Here is a 21,438-nt window from a genome sequence, read left to right as displayed (position 1 = left end):
AAAATTGCTCCCAGAGCATTCCCCGCATAATAGTTGCAGGGGTGATTCTCAGCGCATGCATTCTCAGTATCAGTATATCTCCGTACATGGTCAGGGGGCAATGGCGGTTCTTCCTTCCCCACAGGACCACAATTCCCAGAGTGGTTTAGCAGTCAATCCCTCTTCACAGGAACTCTGGGAACTGTAGTTCTTTGGGGAAGGAAAAGGAGGTCTCCTAACAACTTTCAGCACCCATAACAAACCACAACTCCTAGAATTCTTTGGGGTGAGCCAAATCACAACCTTCAAGTCTTTCTTACTTCCCTACAGGGTGGTTGTGAAGTTAAAACATGGCCATTCTGAGCTGTCTGGATGAACGTTAAGTGTACAAATTTTAGAAATATTGTAGCCAGTGCTTGCTTCTGAGACTTTTTTTAAAAAAAATCAACCTTGGAATCATGTGGAATCATGTCCTTAATAAGAAGGATTCCTCTGTGCAAATGCAGAGTGCCTTTCCTTCACTATTAAATTTTTGCAGAGCCAGTGGAGAGTGCCTTTTAAGGTCAGGCTGGAAACCCCTGACATCTGTTCCTTAAAAATAGTACTTAACAGTTGCTCACAACACAATGATTTTGCATCTCCTCCATTTCTAGGAACGGAAAAAGAAATTTGAGAAGGACGGGGAGAGGTTTTACTCCATGTTGGATCGCCATTTGAATTTATCTTCAAAGAAAAAAGAATCCCATTTGCAAGAGGTAGGTGAAGAGGTTTTCAGCACTTGAGAACCATCCTTTGTAAAGGTAGCCGTGCTGCTGTTGTATTAACATCCCCATTCTGTTTCTCACCTAGGCTGACATGCAGGTGGATAAAGAGCGGCACGTTTTCTTTGAATCTTCCCTGGAATACGTCTATCAGATCCAAGAAGTGCAGGAGAGCAAGAAGTTTAGTATTGTGGAGCCTGTAAGTGAACACCCCTGCAGCCTTTGTTTCCCTCCAGATTGCGTTTGGCAATGAAGCCTGTGTCACATGCTACAGAAACTTAATCTCCATTGGACAGGAGTGGCATATAATGTCTTACTGCCTCTCTTGATGTTGTCTGTGGCTTGCAAAACCGTAATAAACAATAAAAAATGATGCACTGGTTGCCAGTTTGCTGCTGGATCAGGCTCAATGTGTTAGTATTAGTATAAAACACCTGTAACACCTTACCTGCAATATTGCCTTTCTCCATATGCACCCCCTTGATCTGCAGAACTGGCACTGTTTCAGGTGACACATACTCCCCATTCTGCATTTGTAAGAACTCAAATATTTTAATGGGACAGCACCTACACTCTGGAACTCCCTGCCTATTGACATCAGGCAGGTGCCTTCACTGCATTTTTCCGGTGCCTGCTAGAAAATGTTGTTTTTTTTAGGCAAGCCTGTCCAGAGATGTAGAATGTGGATGTCTGTTTCAATCTGTTTTTAGTGTGTTGCTGAGTTTATCTTCTGAGTGTTTGAGTTACTGAATTTTATTTTCCTTGCAAAGAGCTTTGAGGTTTCTTTTTAGTCATGCTGTGTATAAATTTCATGAAATGAATGAATGGACATATAAATAAATGAATAAATAAAATAAGACTCGCACATTCTCAGCTTTTATATATAAAGGCTGCAGAACCCAGTGCTCCTTGGCTCTGTTTTAGCGCAGAGTAACCACAGATACGTTGAGAATAGATGTTGTGTGACCCTCACCTCCCGGTCACCATTCCCTTCATTAACTCCCTCATTTCACCTGACACCTGGAGATATTCTGTGTTTCCCAGAAGCCAGGGCAAGAGACTCTCAAATCCAGGTATGGGAGCATAACTAGGAGAAGCATTTGTTGTTCCTGATTCTGCATCATACCCAAGGCCATTCTGGAATCTTTTATAGCAGGCACTAGCGGAGAATTCCAAAAGCAGAATAGAAACCAAAAATACTTGACTTTCAAATGGATAGTGTAATTTGTGAGTTTGGCCCTGTCGTGCTGAAAATGGGGTGAAGTCATCCTAAAATTACCTTTTGGTCCACTATCATGTTTCAAGATGGCACCTGTCATCCAAATGTTGACAAAAATGGCTGTCCCTACATTGAGAATCCTCTTGCTGAGTTTGGTTACGATAGGCTGAACCTGTGCCAGAAAACAGGCAAAGTCATGCCAAGGTCAGGCTGCTATCTTGATTCAAAACGGTGCCTGCCATCTGCCCCATAACTTACCTTGAAAGGTGTCCAGACCGATAGAGGACAGACAAACCCTTTCCCAGAATATGTAGCAGATGCTTCTTCAGAAAAGGAGATGTGTCCAATGTTTAAGCCTTTCTTGTCCAACTGTCAGAATAGAATCAGCAGGCCAGGAGGATTTTTACGCACTGTGATTCTGGATGCACAGATCTGCTCTTTAACTTAGAAAATGTTGCCTCTTTTGTTCACAGGTCTTGGCTTTCCTCCATAGCCTCTTCACCTACAACAACCTGACTGTGGAATTGACGCAGGATTTCCTGCCATATAAGCAACAACTTCAGCTCAGTCTGCAGAACGTGAGTTTGCTTCCCTCCATCCTGTCTTTCTTCCTCCTTTGCTCCTACTGCGGAAATGCTTAGTGCCATATGTCTTGTAAGAACATATGAAGAGCCTGCTGGATCAGGCCAATGGCCTGTCTAGTCCAGCATCCTCTTCACATAGTGGCTGAACTGTTACCTGTGCAAAATCTGCAAACAGGACCCGAGCACAAGAGCCTTCTCCCCTCCCTAGGTGTCTAGCAACCAGCATTCAGAAGCATTGCTGCCTCCAACTGCAAAGGCAGAGCATAGCCATTGTGGCTAGTAGCCTTTGATAGCTTCATCCTCTTCCATGAATTTATTAGTCCTCTTTTAAAGTCATGTAGTTTGGTGGCCATTACTGTCTCCTGTGGGAGGTAGTTCCATAGTTTAACTGCGTGCATAAGTATTTCTTGAATCTTCCTACGTTCAGTTTCATTGGATGTCCACAGGTTCTAATGTTATTGGGGCAGAGAAGGGGGGTTCTCTATCCACCTCTTCAAGGCCATGCATAATTTTATGAACTTCCCACCAGTTTCTGGACTGCGGACTTGCAGTCTTTCCCAGGGTCCACTTTGACCAGGAATCTGCTGCATTGCAAATTGTGTTTGTTCTTCCATTCTTTTTGCAAGGCGACTTGATTCCCCATGTGGCTGCTTTGTTGCTAACAGAGGCCATCATCTGAGTAGTTGCCTTCCCACCTATCTCTTTTCAGCAGAGAGTTGTTTGTCCACACTTATTTCTGGCAACCAAGAGACCTGTGTGTTCTTGCTGTTTAGCGACTGCTGGAATGACTTGGGCACCAGCAATCTGGTGCCTTTGAGAAACTGGATAGAGGTGGAAGAGGTCCTCAAGGATCATCTGGCCCAGTGCTTGCAGTCCAGGAACTCCAGGGAAAACCTGTGGCTATGCTTGGATAGATGCAAGCAGGGATAATGTTCACAGCCTTTCCCCCATTCAGTGACTGCATTGACTGCATTGTGCTCAGGTGTTCCGTTCCAAGGGTTTTGCGTATACGGAAAAACCATCCCCTTAGAACTGCCCATGCACAAACATATTTACCTTTCTGGTGCTGGTGCCCCGACCAGGTTTCATCTGGTAAGCAAGGCAGAGAGCTTACAGTTTGTGTGCATTTAATTTACACAATTTCAACCTAGTAGCGCAAGGTTGAAATTGTGAAAGTTAAATGCTCATAAGGTGCAACTGTACTGTTTGCCCCTATGTACTGCTGCTGTCCACTTTCTGTTAGCTGTTTTTTTGATGCAGAGGGCTGCACTTGAGGGACTTTTTGTTCTCATCTTGCAAGGCAGCCCTCAGTCTATTATTTTTGAAGAGATGGTTTGAACTACAACTCCCTTCAGCCCCAGGCAGCATGCATTGTAGTCCAATCCGTCCAGAAGACAACAGGTTGCCAAAGACTGGCACAGGCACTTGAGCTGAATGTCAGATTCTTAAGCTTTTGCTTCCATGCTGTTATGTCCAAACTAAGTAGTCTTCTTCTTCCCCCATTGCTTTTGCAGACCAGAAATCACTTCAGCAGCACACGGGAAGAGTTGGAAGACCTCAAGAAGAGGATGAAGGAAGCTCCTCTCACTTGCAAGCTCCCTGGGAAGCCGACCATAGAAGGCTACCTGTATTCGCAAGAAAAATGTAAGTGTCTGCCAAGGGGATCCTATGAGGGATTTGCTGTGGTTCCTGCATTTCAGGGGACTGGACTAGTTGACCCTTGGGAGCACTTTCCAATTCTATGATTTGGCGACATTGGAAGGTGGGCAGACTTCTTCATTGGAGGTTTTTAAGCAGAGGTTGGCTGACCATCTGTCCAGGTATCTTTTTAGCAATGATTCATTTCAGGGGGTTGGACTAGATGATACCCTTTGGGCCCCTTCCAACTCTTTCATTCTATAAGGGAGGCTTCCAGAATCAACCTCTGCCGGACTCAGCTCTGGACATTTGAGATTCCACTATGCCAGAAATGTTTTCCACATTTTTCAAGGCCATATTTCCTCTTCACTGCCAGCCTGCAAAATTTCAGAAATAGCTTCTGCTCATCACTCATCTCCCTTCCAGCCATTGATGGACTGGTAGCACATCACAGGCTTGAAGGAAAAGAGAGGAGTCAGAAGTCAGGAGGGACTCTACTGGACCTCTTAACATAGATTTCAACTAGTTCTTAAAGTGGAGAAAACACTCATGGTTGTTTTTTTTTAATAAAATTGAAGGCAGGCTAGTTGAAATTGCACAAGTTAAATCCTAAGCAAGGTAGAGAGCATGAAAGTTCATTATATGCTTGGGGTTACCTGGTCTGGAAAGAGCTTTTAAGTTCTCTGCCTTTCTACAGGTGGTGGGATACTCATCATGAGACCTTGGATACACTCATAAGATCTTGTAGGGCTACTTGAGTTCCCTCGAGATCTCACGTGAGCATCCTTGGCCTTCCAGAGCCAATGCACTCAGTGGCGTAGCGTGGGTTGTCAGCACCCGGGGCAAGGCAAGTAATTTGCGCCCCCTAACCCGTGGATTTGCGCCCCCTAACCCTAACCCCCAGATGTTGCGCCCGGTGCGGCCGGCCCCCCCTGCACCCCCCATGCTACGCCACTGAATGCACTGAGCAGGCCTTGCCCCTCAAGCAAGAGAGAGAGAGAGAGAGAGAGAGAGAGAGAGAGAGAGAGCGCTTACAAGCCCTTTTGTGCTGGCTCCCTTTGGGTTACATAGTGTGAAAGGAGCTTTCAAGCTCTCTACTTTGCTTGGGTGGCAAGGGCTGCTGGAAGTATAGGGAATTCTCTCTGTTTCTCCCCGTCTCCGCTAGCCATGGGGTGACTCCAGAGGTTTGGCGATACATGATTTTTATGTATAAACAGAACCCCTGAGACAAATACTGCATGAGATGAAGTTGTAGTGGAAGCTTTTAAAAAAGTTTTCTGCACAGAACCTTGTTCTTCCACCAAGATTTGGACTTCCAGATCTCTAATCACTTTCTTCTCAGAATGGAGCTAAAGGGCTCCTGTACCCTCAAAACAATTATGGGGCGGAACTGGCAGAATCTGCTACGGCTTTGCTATGTGGAGGGAATGCAGCTGTTTTAACAGCTTGGAATATTAGTTCCCTTCCCTCAAATCTTTACAGGTGTCTTTGCCTGCCATCAAAGGCAGGGAAGAAAAATGCCAGGTGGTTTGCTTACTGTCAAGGGGATGGCCAAGGATTAACCTCACTGAGGTTGAACAGTGGGATGGCTGCTCTGTGTGCTCTTGGATAGCATGTCCCTTTGAATGGTGCTAGGTTCAGAAAAGGACAAGCAAAATGATGGATGCTAGACAAGATGGGCTGTTGGCCTGCTCCAGCAGGGCTCTTCTGGTGCTGTTCTGTTCCAGGCCCAGGGGCAGTCTATCTGTGAGGACAAGATTTTGGAGTAAGTGGGTCATTGGCCTGATCCAGCAGGCTCTTCTTATGCTCTTAAGTGTAGGGTCTCCTATCCCATGCACTATTTCCTTGTGTCCATTCCCAGGTTGTCCTGCTGGAACAAGCCCTATTTAAAAGCTCTTTCTCTTTTTTACACCAGATATTGCATGCAAGTAAGAGATGTACCTTGGGCAGCTTCTGTTAAATTTGTTCAATTCTGGACTTTGATGCAGGGGCCCTGGGCATCTCATGGGTCAAATACTACTGCCAGTACGAGAAAGAGGCAAAGGTGTTCAGGATGACACACATGGAGCAGAAGCCAGGGTCAAAGCAAGTAAGTGAAATCCTACTTAATGCTTTGGGAAGCATTTAAAACTACGGTAACTCTGGTGGTAATTGCAGCTTGTGGCTTCTGGACACCACTGCAAATTTCTGCATCCGACCTTTTGACATGTTGCATGTATTATTATTAATTTATTAGCCAACTTTCACCTTAAGGTCCCGGGGTGGATTACAACATTAAAACACAGTACCGTCATACCTTGGAAGCTGAATGGAATCCATTCCAGAAGTCCGTTCGACTTCCAAAATGTTCAGAAACCAAAGCATGCCTTCTGATTGGCTGCAGGAAGCTCCTGCAGCCATTCGGAAGCTATGCAGCCATTTGGAAGCTACGTTTGGCTTCCAAAAATAGTTCACAAACTGGAATATTCACTTCTGAGTTTGTGGTGTTTGGGAGCCAAAATGTTCAAGAACTAAGCTGTTTGAAAACCAAGGTATGACTGTATTGAATGAATGAATGAATCTTTATTTGCATTAGCCATTGGCCATAGCAATAAAACAACAATACGAGATAGAAAGAAATAAAAAGTCAATTATATAAAATACAGTTAAGGGTTTTGAATCAATAGTCAAACAGTGGATATTATTCTAATTGCCCCAGCTAAAAACCTTACAGCCTTTGCTATCACCTGCTCATCTTGATCTGCCAAGAGAAAGGACACTGTGGCAGTGGCTGGGCGACCCGGAATGGACAATAAAAGAGGGGTGATAATCTCATTTCTCAAGTCTTTATAAAGAGTGCAAGCCAGGAGGACATGCGCCACCAATTCGGTACTGCCATCTCCACAGGGACATAAGCATTTTTCGTGTGGAACCTGTTGGAATTGTCCCTCAAGTACAGCCGAGGGCAATAGATTCAATCTTGTGAGAGTAAAAGTGTGTCTATATTTTAGAATTGCTAGGTTATGCAGATAGGGTGCCAGAGAGTCGAAATGGGAAGGTGGAAAATTGTCATACCATGGGCGAAATTTCCTTATTGTGGCCAAGTTGTTCTGAAGCTCAATATCATTTAGGCACTGACAAAATAGACTGTTTGCTTTACTAAAACCCAAAGTGACTAGCTGTTGTTGTGATAGACCACAAGAATGAAGCTTTTGATAGACAATTTTAGTCCAGGCGCTCTTATGACAATCTTACAGCACTAAGAATATTAGAGCAGGGGGATTTGAGTTTAGGTGAAGCCAATAGTTAAGTGTCCTGCGCCAGATCCGTAATTCTACCAAGGGAAGATTAGCCTCTAGGCGCAATGATGCATTTGGGACACAGGGTGTATTAAACACGACTGTATTAAAACAGTTTAAAACAATTTATAAAAACAAGTGAGTACTAAAAATACACTTCTCAAGTGGCAATAGCTCAGGGCGAAGGGGCGCATCTCCAGCATTCTCCAAGAGCTGTTTAGTGAAGGAGCCCGGTGCAGCTCTCTTAGGGGCTGCCACAGAGAAGGCCCTCTTCCCCTGAGCTTCCACCCCCTCTGAGGGTGGGGGAACTACCAAAAGGGTTTCCTCTGTCAATCTCGGCACACGAAAAGGTCTGTAGGGAAGGAGGTTGCCTTTCAGGTATTTCACGGCTGAGTCATTTAAGACCTTAAACACCAACATGAGCACCTGGATTTGGGCCCAGAAGCAAACTGGCAACCAATGTAGACATTTAGAAGCTCAGCATGCAAAGTGGTGGTGATTTGGGGTGCTCCTTTTTGTTGCTTCCCTATAAACACTTACAGATGACCACCTGTTCTCCTTGCCTTCTGACTCAGCTTCATTTCAATGCCAGCCTTGCTGTCACTCCTGAGAGTTCTCCCCATTTGCATGGATTGATTTGCTTTTCCCTCTAAGCCTGGGATCTTAAAAGTGAGATCAACTATTCTCCCTCTCCCTCTCTCTCTTTTGCTTTCTGTAAATTCCCTTCTCAGGGCACCTTACACCTGATGCTGAAGTCCTGTGTGAGGAGGAAGACAGACTCCATAGACAAAAGATTTTGTTTTGACATTGAGACACTGGAAAGGTAATCCAAACTCCTGGCAGGTTTTCAACTCTTTAAGTTTGTATTTCCTTCAAAAATTGCACAGGCGGGGGGGGGGGGACACCTATTTAAAATCTTTCTTTACCACCTGTTACAAAGTGAGTTTACAGGACATAGAAATTACAGCTTTAAAATTAATATGTATGCATAGTAAAGTACCGGAAGAATTTAAAAACAAAACAAAAAAGCAAGACAGCAATAAATCACAGGTCCATGAGGACTAGAAACTTACCATGTAGTGAAAGGCTGTTGCTCAGTGGTGGAGCATCTGCTTTACATGCAGGAAGTTCCACATCCAATGCTAACTAGAAAGATCAGTGGCCTGATTCGGTATAAGGCAGCTTCTTATGTTCTTATTTATTAAATGTGTATTCCAGATAGTTAAGAAAAGTTAGAAATGCATGGGCAGCTCTTGTGTGAAGTTTTAGGAGCCTGAGCAAAGACAGTGGTAGTGTGAGCGGAGAACCAGACCTCCATGGGATTGAGTTGTTGTTGCTGTTGTTGCTTCTGTGAGTGTTCCTCCTCCAGCCAATTCCATCGGGCCTAGGGGGCGGGGCCTGCACTCACACATACTTGAAGCAGCAAGTGGCGAAAATGGTTTTAAATGTTTTAAGTGTTCTTAATCTGCTGCACCTCAAATGGGGTTTTTTATAATACATTATTTTATTATTTTATTTCTGTTTGGGGTGGGATAAATGTTTAGTCAGGGTGGGGAGTAGTTTAATTTTAGCATAATTGTTTCTTGCTTTGTTTCATTATTTTGTTAAGTTATTGTATAGTTTGTTTTTTTGTATATTTTGTATATTTTTGTATATTTTGTATATTTTGCTTTTTAAGGGGAAAGGGTCAGGGCTGCCTGGGAGTGGGCCTCAGCCAACAGAATGGCTGGGGCAGGTTCCACAAGGGGGGGATGTATTGCGACACCCGATCTCAGTGATCATGGGGAGGAGGAGGAGTTACACTAAGACCAGACCATGTCATTACCAAGGAGGCAGGTTTAGTTGTTGTTGGAAGACTATCCCTGCCTCTAGGTCTGGTCCTGACTGGAAGGATACTGGAATCAGCAAGGGAAACCCACGTAACCTGAAAGTGTTGCTGTGCAATGCCAGGTTGATGAATAAAACCACTGCCATCCACGACCTGATTGTGGATGGAGTATTTGACCTGGCATGTGTGAGAGAGACTTGGTTGGATGAAGCAGATGGGCCTGTCCTTGCCGCTGCTTGTCCACCGGGTTTCTCTTACGCCCAGCAACCCAGGCCATGTGGGTGGGGAGGAGGGAGTTGCAGTGATTTTTAGGAATGCATTAGTTTGCACCAGGCGTCGTATTGGGAAGTCCCAGTTTTCTGAGTGCATGTTCTGGAAGTTGGGCAAATAGGGGCAGTACAGGATTCCTTTTGGTGTACCGACCTCCCCGCTGCACCAAGGATTCCCTGTCCGAGCTGCTTCAGGTCGTGGCAGATGTTCTCCTGGAGACACCTAGTTTGGTTGTCCTGGGGGATTTTAACATCCATGCCGACACAAGCTTACAAGGGGCCGCTCGGGACTTCATGGAAAGCATGGCCTCCATGGGGCTGTCACTGAATAAGTTTGGCGCAACTCATAGCCGCGGACATGCCTTAGACCTGGTGTTTACCTCTACGGATGTGGGTGATCTGACACTAAGTAAAAGCAAAACAAAAGAAGTGCCATGGTCAGATCACTTCCTGGTGCAACTGGACTTCTCTGCGACCCTTCCCCTCTGCAGGGAGGTGGGACCAATTCGGATGGTCCCTCCCCACCACTTAATGGATCCAATTGGCTTCCAGAGAGTGGTAGGGGATGCTTTATCCCAAGTTGATGGCCTTTCAGCTCATTCCCTGGTGGCCCGCTGGAATGCGGAGTTAACCAGGGTTATTGACTGTCTGGCTCCGAAGCGCCCTCTCCGATTGCATGGAGCCCGGACAGCCCCATGGTTTTCCCCGGAGCTGGGGGCGATGAAACAATCGTTGAGACGGCTAGAGTGTCGGTGGTGGAAAACTCATTCTGAATCGGACCGGACACAGGTTAGAGCTCAATGTCGAGCCTACCAAGTGGCAATAGCGATGGCGAAGAGGACCTTCTTCACCGCCTCTATTGCATCTGCAGAAAATAGCAGCAGGAGACACTTTCAGGTGGTTCGCAATCTATCAGAACCATCTTCGCCACCGAGGCCTGGTAGGTACCCCAAGATCTCCTGCAATGCTTTTGCAAAGTTTTTTGCAGATAAAAGTCACTCAGATTCAGGAAGATGTAGACTCCACCATGGGAGCAGGGCCAGGGCAGGAGAGTGCTAGAGTCCTGTCTAGTCAAGTTGCGTGGGATCAATTCTAATCTGTTACCTCTGAGGATGTGGACAGGCTGCTTGGACGAGTGAAACTGACCACCTGTCTCCTTGATCCTTGCCCATCATGGCTAATAAAAGCAAGCTGGGAAGGGTTGGGCGATGGGCTCTGTGGGGTGGTGAATGCTTCCCTCTGTGAGGGAGCCTTCCCAAACTCGCTGAAAGAGGCGGTCATTAAACCGCTTCTTAAAAAAACATCTTTAGACCCAACCAATATGGCCAACTATCACCCAGTCTCAAATCTACCATTCTTGGGCAGGGGGATTAAGTGGGTGGTTGCTGAACAACTCCAAGCATGCCAGGAAGATGCGGACCATCTGGATCCCTTCTAGTCAGGATTCAGGCCTCACCATGGGACTGAAACTGCCTTGGTCGCACTGGTCAATGATCTCCGGTGGGCTAGGGACAAAGGTGTGAGCTGTTTCCTAGTTCTGCTGGATCTCTCAGCGGCTTTTGACACCATCGACCAGAACATCCTTCTGGAACGTCTAGAGGGGCTGGGAGCTGGGGGCACTGTTATACAGTGTTTCTGCTTCTTCCTCCTGGGCCACCTGGTACGCAGGCTGAGACCCTACTTGCCCACAGACTGTCTCGCCAGAGTGGTGCATGCTCTAGTTATCTCCCGCTTGGACTACTGCAATGTGCTCTATGTGGGGCTACCTTTGAAGGTGACCTGGAAACTGCAATTGATCCAGAATGCGGCAGCTAGACTGGTGACTGGGAGTGGCCACCGGGACCACATAACACCGGTCCTGAGAGATCTGCATTGGCTCCCAGTATGTTTCCGAGAACAATTCAAAGTGTTGATGCTGACCTTTAAAGCCCTAAACGGCCTTGGTCCTGTATACCTGAAAGAGCTTCTCCACCCCCATCGTTCAGCCCAGACACTGAGATCCAGGGCTGAGGGCCTTCTGGTGGTTCCCTCATTGCAAGAAGTGAGGTTACAGGGAACCAGACAGAGGGCCTTCTCGGTAGTCGCACCCGCCCTGTGGAACGCCCTCCCATCAGATGTGAAGGAAATAAGACATCTGAAGGCAGCCCTGTTTAGGGAAGTTTTTAATATTTAATGCTGTATTGTTTTTAACATTCGATTGGGAGCCACCCAGAGTGGCTGGGGAAACTCAGCCAGATGGGCGGGGTATGTATGTACAAACAAACAAACAAACAAACAAACAAATAAATAAATAAATAAATAAATAAATAAAATTATTATTATTGAGTTGGCTTGATCCTGTCTCTGACATGAACAGAACAGGCTGAAATTGAAATCTGACTGAGTTGCCCCAGCCACTCTGGGCGGCTTCCAACAAATTAAAACACAGTAAGACATCAAACATTAAAAACTTCCTTATACAGGGCTGCTTTCAGATGTCTTATAAAAGTCAGATAGATGTTTGTTTATTTATTTGACATCTGATGGGAGGGCGTTCCACAGGGTGGGTACGGCCAACAAGGCCCTTTGCCTGGTTCCCTGTAACTTTACTTCTATTGGCAAACATTTCTACAGATTCCCAGAATGTTGGATGTCCCTTAGTGCAGAGAGTATTTCCCCCCATTCCATATCCAACCAGGGAAAGAAGAAAAGCATTTTGCTAGTATTCAAAACTGTCCAGTTTATTGAGGAACAGTAACCCACTTCCTCAGTTGCATGAAGTTGGTGAAATATTTGCAGTATAAATATGTATTGCCCAAAAAGTCCACAAAATGTGATTGGTTCAATCTGTGCAAAGCTGAATAAGCATAGTGACTATGTCAGCAATCACTAGTAACAGAACAGAATTGGTGGTGCTTGTGTATTTAAATGAATATCCTGCTTCATCTTGCCAAAACAACAACCCAAGGCACCTGAAAAAATACAAATGGAAAAAAATAATATTGCACATCTATTCAAAACAAGTAAACAATCACAGCTAGGCTTATTGCAAGAATTCAAAACAATAACTAATAAAACTCCAGGTGGTTGCCAAACAGTGCCAAGAAGACCACCAGCTGCACTCACTTGACACCAGCTGCAAGTTAGAAAAGCTAAACGAATAGGGTCAAACTTGCTGACAAATTCCAGTTCTGACAACATTGTATTTGGCTGTGGTTCTTCATTGCAAGGGGTGGGCCTAGATGACCCTTGGAGGTACCTTCCAACTCTGCAATTCTGTGATTGCATAAGTTAATTATGCTGCCACTCAAGCTTTTCCAGCTACTAGAAAAAAGAAGCTCCTTCCTGCTTTCTGCATCCTGCACAACCAGTTTTTTGTATGCGTTTATTTTCCATCTCCAAATTTTTCATTGAAGTGCAGAGCAAACACTTGTATTAAAAGCATGTGCAAAGTCCTTGGTGCGAGTTGCCTGAAGAAAGATTAAGCGCTGTAATTTTAGATTCAGTCTTGTTGCTTCATGGGGAGAAAAACTTTCTTCGTTTTTACCCTTGTTCAATCTATTGCAGACCTGGGCCCATCACCTTGCAAGCCCCTTCAGAAGCAAATCGACGGCTCTGGATGGAGGCCATGGATGGGAAAGAGCCAGTAAGTATTAAAAATACTTTCTCCAGTTGTGTGTTTTGATGGAGTTTCCACTGCCACGGGGGTAGGGATGTAATCCAGATGTTGGACCACCTCTGACAACTGGTTGTGCTGACTGCTGGGAGGCGGACTGCAACAAACTCTGGAGGGACACAGCTTAGCTATTCCCCACCTCCCCTTTTTAAGTTAACTTGCATGATGTTTTTTAAGTAATGATGTTTCAGTGAGAAGCGTTTTAGCTGGTTTCGAAAAGCGAAATAATGACTCTCCTTTTTCAAAACTTTCAAACATTTGTTTGACCATTCCCAGGGGCAGCCTTTGAAAACGTTCAAACTCGAATTTGGCAAAGTTTTTAGGGATAGCCTCTTGAATTGTTCATTTCTCCATTACATTTGACGTTGCAGGAGGAAGAGGCTGAGTGTGGCGACATGATTGGAGTTAATAAAGCTAGGCCTGGGATGGAGAAAGGGGATAGAAAAAAATCTTTCTCCATCTCTTATAGAACTCATGGACATCCAGTGAAGGTGAATGTTGAAAGATTCACGGCATAGAAAAGGGTCCTTAGTTGTGCAGCGCATAGTTAAACTGTGGAACTGTGGAACTCCTTCCTGCGGGAGATAGTGATGGCCACCAAGTGTCAGCATTAGACAAATGCATGTAGGAGATGGATATTGATGGCTACTAACTGTGGTGGATATTCTCTCCCTCCATTTCTGAATACCAGTTTTTGGAAGCCACGGGAGGGGGGGAGGAGTGTGATCTTGCACCCAGGTCCTGCTTGTGGGTTTCCTGTTGAAGCATTTTATTGGCTCCTGTGAAAACAGGATGCTGGACTAGATGGGCCAATGGCCTGATCCAGCAGGACTCTCCTTATATTCTTATGATAAATGTGCACTTCCATAAACTTGGCATTAATAAAGCTGCAGTCTGAATGATTTGCAGTATGCTTATTTTTTAAAAAATGATTTTATTTTATAATGTTAAAGGATTTTTTAAAAGTAAAAGTGTTATGACTTTTTGATAGTCTCAGTTCCTTGCAATTTCACCTCCTCCCACTTCAGGGGTGGATGACCTTTGACCCCTCCATCAGCCGCACATAGCATGGTCGCCACTGGCAAAGGATTATGGGAACTGCAGTCCAGCAGTATTGGGAGGGCCACGCCACAGGATAGCCACCCCTGCCCTAACCATGTGAGCATTTTGTTTCCCTGCAATCTGGGAAAAGTCCACTCCCTGTGGGGATTGTTCCTGGGTTTGTTTAGCTTCCCTGGAAATAGCCTGCATGTGACCAGATACCAAACCCTGAACCCTAAGCTATTAAAACCTCTGCCATCATGGAGATGGGAAGGCGGCTGTAGGAAATGACACCAGCTGGGAGGTAGAGGCGACTCCCCATGGCTTTTATGCAATGTCCACATCAGCAGCTCTTGGGAGAACTTTGCAAACAGTGTGTGAATTTTTTATATTGCAGTACGTTGCACATGATTGACTTGTGCAATTTCAACCTTACAGAGTTGAAAGCCAGCCATTTGAAACCTCACAAATAAATTGCACATAAGATAGAGAACTTTAAAGCTCCTTTTGCACCGGGTTTCCCCTTTTAAGCTCTGTGCCTTTCTTTCTGGGCTCTGGGATGTTGTTACGAGAACTCGGATGGCACTGTGAAATCTTGCGGGAGCCTCCCAGAAGCTAGTAAGAAAGACAGAGAGCTTTTGAGCTCTTGCCTTGTTTGCTTAGTGGGGCCAAGGCTTGCCTAGTGCCTGACTCTGGAAAGGTAAAGATGCTCATGCAGGGGCTGTTCCAAGGGGGCAGTTCAAGCGTATGTTTTTTGCTTATGTGCACCATCTCTGGAACATGTCCCCTGTGCAAGAGGTGATTATACTGTCTTATATCCTGTCTTTCAGTCAATTTGATTCTTCAAGGGTCAACGTGTTTGCCATCTTTTTAATTTACTTTTGCTTTTATTTAGATCTACCACAGTCCCATCACAAAGCAGGAAGAAAGTAAGTATCTCCCATTTTGGTCTATGACTCAGGTAGATCCCAGATAACCCCTATATAAGTGCACACACTTTTGCCAGCCATTTGTGCTTTTCAAAAGCATGCATAAGGGGTGTGTGTGTGTGTGTGTGTGTATGTGTGCTGCTTTGGAAGAGCAGGCAAAATGTTCTGGATGCAGGTATCTTGGCACTTAGCTTGCTTGACCCTTACCATGGTAGCTGACGTATCTTCCTCATACCCTTAAAAAACCTTGGTGTAGAATCATGGAATGGTAGAGTTGGAAGGAACCCAAAGGGCCATCCAGTCTAACCCCCAACAATGAAGAAATCACAACTCATAACAGTGTCCACCTCCCTTCAGCTACGATTCCTAGAGGGCCCATGAAACGGCACTAGGTTATGTTTATACTGCAGCCAGGCAAAGGGAGGCTGAGGAGAGTATGGGCTGTAAGTGGCCACCCACTCACCTCAAATAGGATATTTCAGAGTTGGGGAGAAGGTTCAGAAAAGGGCAACCCAAATGATCAAGGGGATGGAGCGACTCCCTTATGAAGAAAGGTTGCATCATTTGGAAACTTTAAGTTTCGAGGAAAGGCGACTAAGAGATGCCATGATGGAAGGTTATAAAATTATGCATGGCCTGGAGAAAGCGGACATAGATAAGTTTTCCTTCCATATTTGGGCCACATAAAAGAAAATCCTTCTTCACACAGCACACAGTAAACTCTGCCCTAGGAGGCAGTGATGGCCACCAACTCATTTGGCTTTAAAAGAGGATTGGACAAATTCATGGCTGCTAGCCATGATGGCTCTACTTCTGAATACCAGTTGGCGGAAACCACAGGGAGGGATAGTGTTATTGTGCTCTCAAATCATGCTTGAGGGTTTCCCAGAGGCATTGGTTTTGCCACTGTGAGAAGAGGATAGGCCATTGGTTTGATCCAGCACACTCTTTGTAATGTTCCTACGAACGTTTTTGTAAAAGCTTAATGAGATTAAGGCATAGCCATTCTGCTATCCTACCCCCACCCCACTTCCCTAAAAAAAATAAATTTAAAAAAAAAAATTCAGGAAAGTTATCTGTGCCCACCCCGTCATGGTGGCAGCTTCATCTATCTCCTCTCCCCTTAAATAGCTGAAAAGGTTTTGACCAGAAAGTTTGCTCCAGCTGAAGATAATAACAATAACAATAATAATATTTTATTTGTACCCTGGCTGGAGCTGAGCTCAGAGTGGCTAACATATAAATAATACAACATGCATTAAAACAAGCAACCAACTGATTAAAATGCATCCCAAATTAATTCAAATAAATTAAAATTAAAACTGGACAAATGACAATCCTCAAGTTAAAATTGAAAGCGGTTAATACTCGCCAGGACCAACTGTTTCCACTGATATTATAAGGACCTGTGAGCAGGCTGGGAAACCTCCTTTGTGCTTGTTCTTATACAAAGAGAAAATGAGTCAGACTGAACTCTGACCAAAGGCCTGGTGGAACAGATCCTTCTTGCAGGCCCTGCAGAAGGATGTCACATCTCACAGGCCCTAGTCTTTTGTGAGAGAGTGTTCCACCAGGCTGCGGTCACGGCCGAAACTGGCTTTGGTTGAGACCAGTCTAATCTCCCTGGGATCTCCCGGAATCTTCAGGGTGTTGTTATTTGCAGACCATAAGGTCCTCTGTGGACATGCGAGGAGAGGCGGTCCCATAGGTATGAGGGTCCTAGGCTGTATAGGGCTTTAAAAGTTAAAACCAACACCTTAAACCTGATCCTTTACTCTACTGGGAGCCAGTGCAGCTGGTATAGCACTGGGTGAATGTGATCCTGCGGCGCGGGAGGACAAGTGGTGGGCTTTCCACCACGGCAGAGCGACAGGACCTTCTCCGCAAAGAAGCTCGCAAATGCCTCACAGCTATAAGTCTGATTCATATTTAAATTTGGCTGTCCCTCTAGGGACGTAAGAGACCTAATTATACTAAAAAGTTGTGCCAGGTGAGAGCTAGTGGATGCAATGGAGGCTGAGAAGTAAGACTTCTTAGCAGCCTTCACTGCCATCTCATACGTCTTCATAAATGCCCTATAAGATGTTCTTGTGGCTCTGTCATGGGCACTGTGCTATACTCGCTCTAGCCGTCGTGAGGTCCTGCTTCATTTTCTGGAGCTCCTTGGTAAACTAGGGGGCCCGGTTTCTGCGGGGTCGCAGAGGACGCCTAGGTGCGATCTCATCGATGGCCACCAAGAGCCAGATCAATGAGTCAAGCTCAGTCAATGAGTCGCCAGGGGGAGCAGGGTCCCACAAGGCCTGACAGGATCCATCAGGATCCATCAGTGTCCACGGGTGAGCCTAAATAGGCTCGCCACCTAAGCAGGGTGGGGTGGGAAGTCAGACCATGGCACCTCCATCCAGTGGTACATGATCACATCTATGCCTGCACCAAAGATCAAATCCAGCATGTGGCCTGCTTGATGTGTGAGGCCCAAAACAAACTGGGAGAGCCCTAGTGTTGCCATGGAAGACCCCAGGTCCAGAGCCTGTAAGGAGTGGGCAGCATCAGCATAGACACTGAAGTACCCCAATACCAGTAGGTTGGGGAACTCCAAGGCCCAGCCGGTCACCACCTCCGGCAGGTCTGACAAGGGTGGCTGCTGGTACGCTAGGTGGCCAGTACACCTGCCAGATAGCCAAGCTCTCCTCGGCACCCCACACCAGGCCGACACATTCAGTGCCGGAGAACGATGATGATGGCAGAGCCCTGAAAGAACAATCTTCCCTGATTAACAATTCCGCCCCTCCCCCCGGCCCACAATCTGCGACTGGTGGAGGACGGAGAAATCTGGGGGTGCCTAACACATAATTGAAGGGAGCTCTAACAAGCGCGTCTCACCAGATAAGACTTGTATCGCCTAATGAACCTGCACTGTGTGCAGTTTCAAATAGATGTCCATTGCTGCTCTCTACTGGGTGTGCTGCATATTGCAGCTACTGACTTTGTAGAATCGAATGCATTTAAAAAGATGCTGTAGGAATTACCAGGCATACCTTGATTAGGGTATATTCCGACATGGGGAACATGGTGTCTGTTCCCCTGCTTATAATTCTAGTCCTTCCACCCCTCTCACTGTGTCTTTCTGACGGATATACTAGCACCTTGAATGAAACCTCATGTTCACTCCAGTGGGTGTGGTGTGACATAAGACGCTCGGTAATAACATCACACAGCAGATTACAAAAAAGAAATAGGAGAAGAGTTAAGTATGATCGGGACCTGCTACCATAGTAACATAATGAAATATATATTATTTTAGCGTCAAAGGTAGTAAAGGCAAGATATCCTTGTGCAGGACATCTGAGGAAAGAGAAATGAATCAAATCCTTCATTGTAACATCTGGAAGCCAAAGTTCATGAAGAAGAGTCCCATTTCCCTCCATGTTTCCCTAGCTGTTAATTTCTACATTATATCTGAGCTTTCACATGTAAAAGCCACTGCTGGGAAACAAATGAGATATAGTGCTCATTTCTATGCTGTTTGATTCAAGGAGAAAAAAAATCCATTTGCAGCCAACCTAGAAAATCACAGGAGTAAACTGGTGATTTTGGGGGTCTGGTATGCGCAAGAAAACACACCAGCACACAATACTTTTCTGTCTTTTTCATGGTTGAATCATGAGGGAGGGAACAGACAACTGTAGGCAAGCGTAGAAAGGGCGTGGGGGAATAGTAGCATTGCCCAGTGACGTCCCTTGTTGTCTCCCACGACACCCACTGGTGTGAACATGAAATTTTGTGCAAGGTGCTGGTATATCAGTCAAAAAGCCACAAAAAGTTGCAGTTCGACAACACAACAGGTATTGCAGTGTGAGAGGAACATCAGAGGGACAGAAGCACTAATACTATAGCCAGGAAGGGAAGTAATGCAACATTCCCCGTCTCTGAATGCACCCTCATTGAGGCCCTAAAGAGCTTCCATAGGATATTTTTAAATGCGTTTGGGCCTATTTATTATACACCCGATTAGAAGAAGCAACGGAGCAGGAATTATACGTTAGATGGATCTGCTACCATAGCAACATAATTAAATAATCTTATTTTTAGCTTCCGTAAAAAGAGTCCAGCATCAAAAGCCTGGCTAAATAGTTTATAGCCATAATTTGCAGGGTGGGAATGGGGTGGTAGTGGGAGGAAACCCACTTAGTACTGGTAAATAACTCCATACGAATACTCTGATTAAAATGGCCATTCCATTTCATATAACAATATATCATAATTACTAATCTTAAACATCTGCTCGTGTCCTTGCCTAACAGTGGAATCCCATAAATAGAATCATAGAATTGTAGAGCTGGAAGGGAGCTGAAGTCCAGCCCCTGGCAATTCTCAGAAGTAAGCCCTGAGTAGGACTCGCCAGGAAAATGCGCACAGGATTGCAGCCGAAATATAATCAAATGAGTCAATATATTCCAGACTTTCTAACCAGTTTCTTAAATTTGGGGCCTCTATTGACTCTTGGGGATGTGGAACCTCAGACTTGGGGGCCAAATGTAGCCCTCCAGACGTCTCTGCCCCTAGGGACTCTCCTCAGATCGCTACCCCTCCTCTCCCCAGGCCAACCCCCCCCCCCCCCTGGTTTGCCACTGCTGATATTTTTGAATGGATGAATTTGCCACTCCATCACTGGCAGCAGCTCTCCAAGATTTCAGATAGGAGATTACTTGGGGATTATTATAATTAAAGTTATTAGTCACCTTTTTTTGCCACAGGCACCTCAAAGCGACTTACAGAAAAAGAGGAAACACATATATTAAAATCAGGGGTGGGGTTCTTTAAAACACCCCAAAAACTCTGAAAGTTAGTTACAGGCTAAAAGCCTGCTTAAAGAGGAATGTTTTCATCTGGCGCCTGAACATATGTAATGATGGCTCCAGGCAAGCATCCCTGGTAAGATCATCCCACAAATGGGGAGCCACTGCAGAAAAGGCCCTGTTCTGATGCTGCCACCCTCCAGACCTGTCATGGAGGAGATACATGAAGAAGGTCCTCATATAATGATCACAGGGTCTGGATCAGTTCATATGGAGAGAGGCAGTTGTTGAGGTATTGCAACCCTGAGCCATTTAAGGCTTTACAGGTGAAAACCAGCACTTTAAACTGGGGCCCGGAAACTGATTGGCAGCCAGTGCAGTTGGACCAGGATCAGTGCAATATGTCTTGCCTTGGTGAAGTTTCTTCACTGTCCTCAAGGGCAGCCCCACATCTAATGCGTTGTAATCTAAGACAGAGGTTGCTGGAGCACAGACAACTGAGATGCCACTGGAGACAGAACCTGGGACTTTTGGCTTGCAAGGCAGATGTTCTGTTGTTGTGTTGTGGCCTCCTGCCAGGGCCAGTTGGAAAAGGTGGTGACAACAAGGATCTTTCTCAGCTCTACCTAGAGATGCCTGGGATTGAACCTGGGACCTTTAGCAGATATAACATGCCTTCTGGGTCAGGCTGAACTAGGAAACAGCTCTTACCATTCCTTCCTGGCTGTAGATCACTGGTGCCTTGTCACACCATCAAGGTGTCCAGGGAATTGTTGGCCGTATTATAAGAAATCAATCTTTTAATGCAGCAGCATGTACACTTCGGAACTCCCTGCTTGTTGACACCAGGCAGGCACTTTCACTGTACTCTTTTCAGCACCATTCTTCTTTAGACGAGCCTACCCAGATATGTAGAATGTGGATGTGTGCTTTAATCTTTTTTAAAGCTTATCGTTGATTCTAATTATAGTCGTACCTTGGATCCAAAATGCCCTGAAAATTGGACGTTTTGGCTCCCGAACACTGCAAACCTGGAAGTGATTGTTCCAGTTTGCGAACGTTCTTTTGGAACCCGAACGTCTGACAGGACTTCTGTGGTTTCCTGCAGGAGCTTCCTGCAGCCAATCAGAAGCCGCAATTTGGTTTTCGAACGTTTTGGAAGTCGAACAGATTTCCGGAACGGATTCCGTTCAACTTCCAAGGTCCTTTACAACCATGCAGTATAGTATAAATTTTATGGAATAAATAAAAGAAAGACTACCCTTGTTCCTGTAACAGAATGAACTTTGACTTGTCCCTGCCTGCTCTTCCTCTCTGAACCTACAGGCAGATAATCTTCTGTTGCCTTTTGTATTTTACAGTGGAGCTGAACGAGGTTGGCTTCAGATTTGTCAGGAGATGCATCAACGCCGTAGAGACAAAAGGTGAGTTCTGCAGACATTGCATCTGGATGCTTCC

The 21,438-nt window shown here is 45.5% G+C and overlaps 1 protein-coding gene across 2 annotated transcripts in view; it reads left to right on the top strand.

Moving 5' to 3' along the window:
• The window catches only part of OPHN1 (oligophrenin 1), a 120,284-nt gene that overhangs the window by 42,858 nt on the left and 55,988 nt on the right, over window positions 1–21,438 (top strand). For both annotated transcript variants that reach the window (XM_079961276.1, XM_079961277.1), the window contains 9 exons: window positions 633–734; window positions 829–939; window positions 2,433–2,537; window positions 4,058–4,187; window positions 6,170–6,270; window positions 8,191–8,282; window positions 13,103–13,181; window positions 15,148–15,181; window positions 21,342–21,404. In XM_079961276.1, coding sequence (XP_079817402.1) covers window positions 633–734; window positions 829–939; window positions 2,433–2,537; window positions 4,058–4,187; window positions 6,170–6,270; window positions 8,191–8,282; window positions 13,103–13,181; window positions 15,148–15,181; window positions 21,342–21,404 — 817 coding nt within the window. The remainder of the gene's footprint in view (window positions 1–632; window positions 735–828; window positions 940–2,432; window positions 2,538–4,057; window positions 4,188–6,169; window positions 6,271–8,190; window positions 8,283–13,102; window positions 13,182–15,147; window positions 15,182–21,341; window positions 21,405–21,438) is intronic.

The sequence above is a fragment of the Podarcis cretensis genome (genome assembly GCF_951804945.1).
Source record: "Podarcis cretensis genome assembly, chromosome: Z".
Lineage (NCBI taxonomy): Eukaryota > Metazoa > Chordata > Lepidosauria > Squamata > Lacertidae > Podarcis > Podarcis cretensis.
Note: the sequence above shows the minus strand (reverse complement) of the source record. Positions and strands in the feature narration are given on the sequence as shown.